Genomic DNA, 11,795 nt, shown 5'->3' with positions numbered 1-11,795 from the left:
ACATTGCTTGGAAAGCTTGGAGATGAAGGAGGCCATTATAAGTGGGTTGAAGATGCGACGCGAGAGGATTTTTCTGGGTTGGGGATTTGAAGATGAAGATCTGGAAAAAAGGGATTCACTGGAGAGCAATGGCAAGAAATTTTAGAGAATTTGAAAGCGTAAAGTATAAATGAAGGAATTTCGGTATTTATAGAATTGTGGAAGGAAGGACAATCGTTACGAACATTCAAAGAATCAAGTTGAGAAGATCGAGGGTTTCGTGTTTTAGGGGGCGCACGATTGCGTGTGGCAGCGAGATTTATGGTGAAAAACATTTTGGCGTCTGCACGATGTTGAATGGTTCGCGGATCAAGGTGGCATGGTTGTTTCAGCAACAAGGTCATGATGGTAAGACGGTTTAGTGAGCCGCACGCTTTAAACGTCACTATTAGGGGTTAGCCGTGTTAAAGGATGCCACGTGGTGGATTGGCCAGCAGGATCGAGATCGTGCAAATCGTGATCCATAAATACGCCTTGGAAATAGAGTATTTGGATTCTGAGTATTAGTTTCGCTTCTTCAAGGTCGGAGCTCAAACAAAGAATATAGGTCAAAGACCTCAGAAGCGAGGGGGCAATGTTTAAGCCCAAAATATTGGTTTGGGCCAAGTGTGGAATTATTCTCGGCCCAGAAGGATTTATTGTTAGGGGTCGTCTTGTTCATAGGCCATTTAATTAGAGTCGGTCGAGCCCCATTGGGAAAAGGCGCGGCCTAGATAAGGAAGAGGCATGGGAAATTCTGCGTCTAACAAAAATCATGATGTGATAAGGAGTCCCGGTGAGATGAGGAGGTCGAGACGCATTTTGAATACGGCCTGATAGAAAGGCTAGGTCCAAAATCCTGATGGGAGTAGGAGTATTCAAGATGGTGTTTGATTAGAAGAAGGAGTCCTAATCCGAGTAGGGTTTAACTACTCGGATTAACTTTTCTTAGGAGTATTTGACGCTATAAATAGAAGAGGCTGTGCATTGTTCAACCCTTTCCAATTCAACACACAACTGCCCTGCGCAAACTCTCTCAACAACTTTGAGATTTTTTATTTTCTCTTTTCGCTGACACATCTTCCGTTGGCATCAACAGCACTGTGAAAGCAACCAGTGATATCTTCAGTCGACATAGATAACTCTGTCGCAGTAGAATCAGCCGACCTCGCAGCATCTTCCGTTGGCATCAACAGCATTGCGGCGATGACAGTTGGTTACCTATCTAAGTCTCGGTCGAGAAGGATTTCTGAATCCTTATTGATCGAGGTCATCTCATTAGCCTTCTCGACGAAGTGAGGTGTTATAGCTTACTGAGCTCGGTGCATTGCATGCCGAGTTATTTTATGATTGGATACTCTCAAGTGGGATTTAGAGTTCGGCATTCAGACGGTCGAACCACGTTCACTATTAAAACTTATATCTGCTTTGAGTATTTGTGCCTTTACACTTTAGTGCCGATTCGGCATGAGTTTACTCTGACGAATATCATCACTGTGACTAAATCCAACGACGACGATTCGTGAACTTCGTAAGAACAGTAGCCTTGTCTTTAGGTTCAAGAACCCAAGAGGCCGAAACGTGTTCCTTCATCGGTCGCAATCGCAAGACGCAGAAGTCAGCCGCGCACCCAACGCAACATCAACAAATTTTACTCCTCGGCTGAGCTCGGCCGACGAGTTGGCACACCCCGCATTCAACCGAAGGACGTAGTTAGCTTATAGATTACTCGGCTTGCGCGCCACGTAGGCTTGGTAGTTTTTAGGGTCAACAGCCTCTCAAGCATTTGGAATTTGCCCTTTAAAACTCCAGAAGCTGCGGGATTTGTTGGTCAAGAGAAAGGCAGAGAGGTTTTCCGTCGAATGATTGTTATTCGGTGATGATTTTGCTGTTTTTCCTTGGCCATATGTTTTTGCAGTCACTCGAAGATTTTCGGCCGTTGGTCTATTGTTTTGCTTCGCCTTTTGGTCAGTGTTTCTTCTTAATAGTATGAGTGGACTTGGCGGCGTTAATTTGTTATCGAGTTCAACCACATGGTAAGCCGAGCTCGGCGGTGAAGAAGGTCTCATTGCAATAGTCGGCAATTCAAAGCTGTAATCATAGTCGGAATTTCTGGAATTATTCTGATCCGCAATAAGGAGAAAAGAGATGCGCTCGCCATACAGAAAACGCATAGCGCCGAGCTAAGAGGACAACTAAGCGATAGTTTCCAACGATGACCCAGCATTTGTTGCTTGATGCATCAATTCATCTCTAAATTTGATTGCATTATGAGCCAAGTTCGGTGGTATCGACCCATTCGGCAGCATTCTAGTTCAACAAAATAAAAATGGCGGCCTAACAGGCGTGCTGCTTTCCAGTTCAGAAAAACCAATATGGTCCGTGGAGGTCAAGGGACGGAAGAGCATGCATGATTCGTTGGAGTGAACTAGAGAAAGGTCATGTGTATTATGGTCTTGGATTTCAGTATATGTTGTTCGTGGTGTTGATCTTGAGCTGTTGAGACATCTTTATCATTTGATCTCATTTTCACCGAATGGGTTCCTCACACAAAAGACGTTGGAGGTTTCGTTCGGTGGGGTTCGGTCTCCTCGAATCAAGCGCAAGACCATATTCACATTCAATATCTTATTTCATTACATTCGGTGATATGATGATTCGCCCAAGACTTTCTCCAAAGTCTTCTTCTTTATGAATTTGTCAACATACTAAAGACTTGGTACACATTGTTGGCTACTGAAGTAATTCTTAGCTCAAGAATTTTGCATTTCACCATACATATTATGACAATACCGAAGTCATTCTTATGGGGTTATGCGATTTAATCATTTCAATTGTAGAATGTTGCACAGAGGATTCAACAGTGATTCCAATTCGATATATTTCTTGGTGCCGATGTATTTAGGGCTGGTTTGGTATTGCTGTGCTTTGAAAAAAAAACTGTTTCTGCATTGCTGTGAGAATAAGCTCATTTTTGCTGCTTCACGTTTTCAGCTTTTTTTTTCACCCAAAACTGTGAAAATAAGCTGTTTTTAAGTGTTTACCAACATCTTTTTGAGCTCAGCTTTTTTATAAAAGTACTTTAATACCAAATCAGTACTTAGTGGTCAGTTGAGGATTCGGCAGTGACTCCGTTTTGATATATTTCTTGGTGCCGATGTATTTAGTGGTCAGCTGGAGAAGCCTAATTTCCTTAACCATTCTATTCACTAGCCGAAGTTCAAGGAAACTGGGAGGCAATGTTTAGACGCAAAATTACACCATCGCCCCGAGTAATCAAGGTCGTGAAGTGAGCATAGTTCTAGACCGTTAGACAACAAAGTGGTTGAGATAATTTTAATTATTATTGAGGGATAATATTGTGTTTGAATCATAATATTTATCTTTCAGTAATATATTGATTTATTTCAACTTAGTGTTGTCTACTTCCCCAGTTGATTTGAATGATGATGGAATATGGGATCATGGATGTGCATTAAGGCTCAGATGATGAAGTAGGATGGGATGATTATCACATGAATACAAATGGAATATGCCCTTTGATTCTTGCAGCATGGAATGCATCAGTAGGAGATTTTGACTCTTTATGCAGGTATGGGTTTGATAAAATAAAGGATGGAATTATATTGGAGTTTATTATGCATGTGTGGTTGCACATGGACCAACGTGGTGGAAAAGGAGAATTTCTAGTTGGAATAGGAAGCAAAGTTTGAGGGCTTGGTTTCTGTTGAGGCATGCAAAAGATAAGGTTCACAGATCAATTCACGAGTTTGGATTAAAATTAAATTTTGCACAAGCATCAAGCCGTGCTGAATGACATTTCCTCCTATAAATACAAAGCAGCAAATGACATTTAAAGACCTTTCCAAATTAACACACAAATTAACATGCGCAAAACTTCTCAACAACCTTGAGATTTTTTCCTCTCCCCCTTTCTTCTCGCCAACACATCTTCAGTTTGGATATACAGCACTGTGAAGACAACCGGCGACATCTTCAGTTTGGATAGACAACATTGGAGCCGTAGAATCAGCCGACTGAAGAGCACCTTCAATTTGGATAGACAACATTGCTTTGAGACCGACTGGTTATATATCCAAGTCTCGGTCAACAAGGATTTCCGAGTCCTTATTAGTAGAGGTCATCTCATCAGCCTTGTCAGGGAAGTGAGGTGTTACTAGGTTATTACATTCGGCATATTGAAAGCTAAATTTGAAATTGAATTTCGCAAAACTAGCAGCCTTGCCTAGATGTGTTCCTTTCTCAGCCGCAGTCTCAAGATCAAGAAGTCAGCAACGCACTCAACGCCACATCAACATATTTTACTCCCCGGCCGAACTCGACTGAGTTAGCACACCTCGCACATAGCCGAATGACATAGTTAGCTTATTAATTACGCGGCATGCACTCCACATAAACTTGGTAATTTTTAAGGTCAACAGCCACGTAAGATAAGTAGTTTTAAGGTCAACACAAACACAATAATGTACTAGAATTCATATAATCAAACCCAATTACTGAAATAAGGCTTGTTTTCGTTTTGTTTTATTTTATGAGGAAAACGAATATTTTACCACATTATGCATCTCCCACTGAAAATGCTACGATCATTAGCAAGTTTCCTGAATTAAAAAAGAATTTTTTTATCTTATTAAAGAAATTGCCCCAATTAGGCAGGCAATAAATAGAATTTACACAACTATGATTTCTTTTCCCCTTCACAGTAACTAAAATACTCCTTTTGTTTTTTGTCCAAATTTTAATTAAAACACTTCCAATCCATACAATACTCCAGCGTGTTGCTCGGGCCCACCATGCACAAAGTACACATCCCTCATCTTCTGGAACGCATGCCATGTCAACAAACTATCTGAACCGGCCTGGTGGCACTTCCCGACCGCCCGGTCCACCTCTAAGGTTCTAGCAACCCGGTCCAACCCGCCGTACAAGCTTTTGCAAAATCGCATCATGTGCTTGACGTCATAAACCCTATTTCCGAAAAAGACCCTCAGAATTTTCAGAAATTCGTTCAAGCCACTGGGCAAGTCCCGGCGCGTGAGAATCTTCACCAGGTACCCGAAGTCGTAGGCGCTGTGAAACGTGACCCAACTCACCGAGTCGTTGCAGACGAGTCCCGACGACATCATCAGCTCCGCGAAGCGCGAGGAGTCGACGCCGTGGGAGCGGTTGCGGTCGAAGTCGATGCCCTGGCGGCGGAGGAGTTCGATGGAGTCTGGAGCGTGGGGGTCACGCGCGACGTCGAAGTCGTTGAAGTTGAACTCCCAGATGAAGCGCGTGGGGGAGCCGAGGTCGGGGAGATTACCGCGGGAGTCGGAGAGGGTGAGTCCTACCTGGATGAGGCTGAGGGCGTCGACGTTGGATTTGAGAATCCTGTAGTGATCGGAGGGCCGGAGGGTCTGGCGGGAGTAGGGACTGGTAGGGTCGACGGGGGGCCGGAAGACGACGCCGGGAAACTCGGTGTCCATGGAGATGAAAGGGTAGGCGTCGATGACGTTTTGGATGAGCTCGAATTCGGATTCCAGATTGTGGGCCCAGACTTCACGGATCACGATGGGTTTTTGGATCGGAGTCGTCGGATCTTGGTCGCCGTACATGTCGGAGAAAAATAACTGGAGAGAAGATGGTTTTTATTTTTATAATTTTATTTTGTTGGCGGAGCTGAGAGAGGAGGAGCTGAGAAGGTTTGAGAAGGTTTGAGAAGGCTGAGAGTGATGAGGTGAGTTTTATAAAGGGGAGAGAGAGAGAGAGGAGAGGGAGGAAGATGGTTCTGGGAAATTGGATAAAAGAGGGGTGGAAGGCGTGTAAGTGGAGTTTGAATAGTAAATTAATAAATAATAATATTGAATAACGGGGTGGGGTAGGAGTAAGGGGTGAAACAGGGACTTGGATTGTTGCCCACTCTCATCTCATAACTTTCAGTCACTGTTAAACCAGATCAATATTTTACATTTTCATTATTTTTTATCTTATTATTTCTATAAAAAAATTAATATAAAATATTGATGTACCTTAACCGTGATCACAGAAATAGAAGAGGATGAGAAGGATATGGGATGGGGATAGAAGAGGATAGGAAGGGTATGAGATGGGGAAAGGAGACAATCAAGGTATGTGAAAGAGGGAATACGATCATTTTAGGATTTTCTAGAATTTCATAAATCATTTTATCGTGTCTGTTCATCTGTTATCTTACTGTCAAAAATTATTTATTTATTTAATTAAAATTAAACACAAAAAATAACTGACGAAAAATAATCATACAATATACAATAAATGAAATGAGTCCAATGAAATGATACCGGAGACCGCACATGAATGAGGTCAAGTGTTGAATGAACGCGTTTTTCAGTGTTGACTGAAACAGTCAAATGGATTAACAGAAAAAAAGGGGGTGAAGAGAAATGGTCCAGGTTGGCTTCTTCTTTGCCCGTTCCGTCCCTTTCATTCCCACAGTTCAATTCAATGTATGATTGATGAATCAGGTGAATGAATGAACCTGTTGCTATCCATCACTTCTTTTCTTATGGTATCATCTTGGCAGTTTTTCTTTTCATAGTTTGCTCTTTTTGTACAGGCCTCATTATCTAAGGTATAATCTTTTTTGAGAATTTTTAGTCAAAATTATTAGTGATTGATTTTCAAAACTTCATTTTGATGATTGAAATCGGTAAATTATAATTCATTTTATAAAATTAAAGAGGTACGGGTTATGCTATTCCTCTTTATATAGCGCTGTGAAATCATTTTATTAAACATGTTGTAAATGTTATTTACAAGGTGGTTGCCCATATTCTAGGGCCTATGTAATATGCTAATAGTTTAGTCCTTATTGTTGTAAATACGGAAAATCCTAAGTGACGTTAGGGGGAAGAAATGATAGTTTCAAAAACGTCGTGGATCAACATTGATACATACGCTCTGGTCTTATAAGTGACGTAGATTAATCTGTTGCATGCCTATACTATACTATACTATACTATACTATATATATATATATATATATATATATATATATATACATACATATGTTCTAAACTTTGGGCCACAAATGGAGATTAATAAAGTTCAAGCCCTAATTGAAAATAAGTATGATCCAAATCTATAAGTAATTCAAATTAAGATGTTTGTTCTAAATGTGGAAGAAATGACAGTTTCAAAAACGTCATGGATCAACGTTGATACATACGCTCTGGTCTTATAAGTGACGTAGATTAATCTGTTGCATGCCTATACTATACTATACTATACATATATATATATATACACACACACACACACACATATGTTCTAAACTTTGGGCCACAAATGGAGATTAATAAAGTTCAAGCCTTAATTGAAAATAAGTATGATCCAAATCTATAAGTAATTTCAAATTAAGATGTTTGTTCTAAATGTGGCAATGGAAGCCCTAAAGAGTCATTGTACCCAAGCAATGAAAAACTTATAAATTAAGCATAAGCATGCGAATGAGAGTTAGGGTCACAAATTGATGATTCTCAATAATTTTTATTATAGTAGCTACTCACATTATCAAGGGCTATTCAATCCCGTTTTCCTATTAAATATCGACAAACCATAAAAGCTAAATTCCATTTTTCAAAGGCAATAAAAAACATGAAATAAGTGAACATATAATTTAAACCCAAAAAGTTACTTTTGGGTGTTTGTATTAAAGTGAAATAAAATCATTGTATGGCATACACTTCTTGGTATAGACATAATCTACTATTATAAGTGCAACCGCATTTTATAAGTATAGCGTCCTCTTAAACATGGTGGAAACTGCATACTACTTGAGTTTTTAAGTTTTTGTATCTCTCTCGAAGCAATTTCAAAGAATAGAGAATTTCATGAAATTCTTATTCAAAGATTTCAATTGAAGAGCATAGAGCTCAAAATATGTACTCAATACCTAGTCTAGATAAATTTGGTATATATTACCTTAATGAGTAATTTTGGTAGTTCGAATTGAATTATGTTGTTGCAAACATACCCTTAAAAGATTTAAGAGTTATGATACAACTCTTGAAGAGCCTAAAAGGCTATTTGCATATATGGTTTATATTACCATGGACTTGTACACTACTTCTAGTATATTTTATATCCTAAATTTTTTATTTATTTGTTCTTTGCAAGAACACAAACAGTTGTTGTCAACTCCCGATAAACTTTCGCAGTTCCCCATGTCAAGTTCTACTCAAAGTTTAATTTCTTGAAGACTAAAGTCACATTACTTCAAATTGACGGTGATGACTAGTCAAATCAAAACTAATATCATAAAGGAGAGTCACTTATTTAGTGGAGTTATTCATTAGGGACAGTGTTCGACAATATATTATAATGGACATACAAGTGCATTGTGCTCTTTTCCTTTCGACCAGGTTTTTATCCCACTAGGTTTTTCCTATCAAGGTTTTAGCGAGGCAATATTATGCAAGTCCAACACCATATCAATATTTCATAATCGTGGTGTCTGATTTTTCTCCTTTGCTTAGGTTTTTCCCACTGGGTTTTCGAAGCAAGGTTTAATAGTTTAGTCCTCATTGTTGTAAATATGGAAAATCCTATGCTTATATATAGGCAATCTAACGAGAAGAATGTAACACTTTTATTTCCTTCTCCTAATCCCTCTCTTGTCTCTCTATTCTCTTTATATTTTTATTTCAAACAGTACATACATTATAGTTTGAACAATTCATACCCTTTATCATTGTCTAAAGAACATCTCTAGAACAATTCACTTGAATTGGAGGTCACTTAGTCATTCATAAGAATTTTTTGAAATGATATTTAGATGATGATAAAGAGAATGAACAATTCAATTGAAACGTTTGTACAGTAAAATATTATCACGTCATCATGCAAGGAGAAATAAAGACAATAACAGTAACTAATAAGCATTTAACTAATTCGATTTTAAATTTTAGTTGTAATCATTTTAACAAAAAATGTAGTTTATATTAGTAACCACAATAGAATGTTGCTTCAAAGCATATTCAGTAGACTCCCTAACTAGGGACAATCACTATAAAGACTCTTGAACAGATTGAAAAGTGAATCCCTAAAGTATAGGGTACCAACAAAGATTATGGGCCCCATCATCGGTTTTGGCTAGTGATAACACAGATGTTTATGTTTGACAACTTGTTTTACCAAGTGGATGAAGTCTGTAGTGGTCTTATTTATCTCATACATATTCCTGGTTGACTCTTCTTACCTTTGAACAAGTCTGCTATGTTTTGCGGATTAGGATCTCCTCCTAAGCTTAGGAGGCTGAGAATCCTGAGCAAATCACACGGTTCGTTGAATTAAAATCTAATGATTACAATTATTATAATTTTTAGAGAGGCTCTCTATTTGTAGTCATTAGATTTTGATCAAACGATCCGTGTGATTTGCTCAAGAGACTCAACCTCCTAAGCTCATGAGAGGATCCTGATCCATCTTTTGCAATAACAATTTAGCTCTTAAAAAACAAAAATTAATTAATTCATAAAACGGAAGTAAGTATCACCTAACACCTTTGGTTGGTCAACAATATCAACTAACTTGACTTTTAGTCTTTGTTGGGGAATGGATTATTATGCCCTTATGCTGGACATATATATTATACACAAATTTATTTAAAATTTAGTTTATATTTTACGCTTGCTAAATTCGAGATGATTCTTAAAATGAGTCATGATGTTTAAATTTTTTTATATCACATCTTCAGATAATAAAATTATTTTATTTCATACCTTGATTGATTGTATGATAATTCAACGAATTAATATTGAGGTAATCTTGAGACTCTTATTTGAGCTAATGTGTAAGATACATTTACACTAATTGATAAAAAAAGAAAACTTATCAATTTAAAAAATTACTTTAAACATGAAAAGTATAAAATGTAGGTTGCCTTCAAAACAATGTTGTAATAGCACGTGGCCATCTACCACATTGGTAGACAGGAGTGTTGTCCTTGCATCACAGTGTGTGTCCGAACACCGTCGGCTTCCTAATCCAATAAATATATCGTTTGATTAAAAGAAAAAAAAAAGAAGCAATGTTGTAATATTATTAATATTGTAAATTAGCTAGTTGATTGGATTGATTAATTCTAATGCTTGCTTTGTGTTAAATAGTTAATTCATCTTCGTTGGTTCATGTCCTTAACAAAGATGGTTTGCTTTGTCCTCATTGATTTGTTGGTAGGTTTGGGGTGACAGGGGAACTTGGTTCGTCTGTCTGTCTTTCCCTCCCCTCTCCTGCCTGGGTTGTATTTTGTTGGTTTTCTGTTGGCCTCCCTGATGGCTTTCTGTTTTTCTCTGGCATCTTTGCCCTGGTTTCATTCCCAGCTTTCAAAAAAAAAAAAAAAAAAAAAAAAAAAGAGGTCGACTGCAAGCAAGTTTTGTAAAACCAATGATTGAGAACGCTTAAAAAGCGTGTCAACTTCGGAAGGAAAGACTTTGGAAGCTCTGCATCAACTTCCAGCCGGCTTCTTGCTTCACAGTCAAAGAAACTTGCGCGCGTTTTGAATATATATATATATATATATATATAATTACAGTATTTGTCCATGTGCTAAAGCTAAATCATGTATATAGAGAGGCGGAGTTTTTTGTCTATGGCTTCTGTGAAATATATTGCAGAAATATATTAATTATTTATATGATTAAATATATCAAATCAAATGTATAATTACTGTCAGATTTATGAAATTTAAATTAGGAAGAAGTAATAAAAATATCTGGCTTGTGAAACAAAAAGAGGCATGATGTCGTTGCCTTAAAGCTGTAGACGCCTCCCTACGTGTAGGTTATGGCGGTGTGTACAACTCCAAGATACAACCCAAAGCCTCACATGATGTCTGATCTGATATGCACGCCAACGACAGGATTGCCAAATAGTGATCAATTGCCTAAGAATTATGAAGTATGAATGTAAATTGACTGAGAGAGATATGAGAATTAAGGGAGACAGAAAAGTTTAGCGTATTATGTTTTATGTATGAGGTTTCTTATTTAAAAAACTTCTCATACCCTTTTAAAAAGAATATGACTCTTCAAATAAAACACAACTCTTAAATATTATAAATAAAATAAAATAAAATAAAAATAAATTTTGAATCTTTAAAATAAAATATTATTAAAATATTTAAAATAACCAACAGCTTCTTGCTTCTTTGTGAAATAAACTTCCATTCATATGTATTCGGCACTCAGTTGTGATCCATCTATCCCTCACGTGAGGCCGTCAGTGCTTGTTGGAAAATTTAATATTATTATTATAATATTAAATTTATTAATTGAAAGGATCCGAAATTAAAAGGGCGTTTCTCAATGAAAATGAAGAGTTGAAACATTTGATTTTTTATGAATAGTCATATATTTTAAAAAGAGACATCTTTATTTCTATAAATAAGCAAGTCCCCTTGTAGTCATTTAGTAACCTTTCTATCATATGCATAATCATACATATAGTGCACAAAACATTAGAGTGTCATTGAGTCTATATATGAGAGTTTTCAACATCTTCGTGATTCACTGGTGCGTTGTAATTTTGAGTGCTACTATTAAGAAAACTTGTCGTTGTATCTTTGCAAACAAGCACCGATCAGCCATGAGCATTGTACTAGGGCGTAAACTTGTCTTAAGGACAAAATGTCTAACATTTTTCTCGACCGATATTCAGACTTTTCTAATCCATTTTCATGTGCATTTGACATTGTTTTTTATTATGAGTATGCGTTAAATTTGGTATTTAGTTGCGTG

The 11,795-nt window shown here is 37.5% G+C and overlaps 1 protein-coding gene across 1 annotated transcript; it reads right to left on the bottom strand.

The window, feature by feature from the left end:
- Positions 1 to 4,645: 4,645 nt before the first annotated feature.
- LOC114823951 (probable CCR4-associated factor 1 homolog 11) lies at positions 4,646 to 5,841 on the bottom strand. The gene has a single exon (XM_029099930.2). It carries the CDS (start codon positions 5,631 to 5,633, stop codon positions 4,782 to 4,784), a length of 852 nt encoding a protein of 283 aa, XP_028955763.1. The 5' UTR covers positions 5,634 to 5,841; the 3' UTR covers positions 4,646 to 4,781.
- Between the last annotated feature and the right edge of the window lie 5,954 nt (positions 5,842 to 11,795).

This window comes from Malus domestica, chromosome 03 (genome assembly GCF_042453785.1).
Source record: "Malus domestica chromosome 03, GDT2T_hap1".
NCBI classification, from domain to species: domain Eukaryota; kingdom Viridiplantae; phylum Streptophyta; class Magnoliopsida; order Rosales; family Rosaceae; genus Malus; species Malus domestica.
Note: the sequence above shows the minus strand (reverse complement) of the source record. Positions and strands in the feature narration are given on the sequence as shown.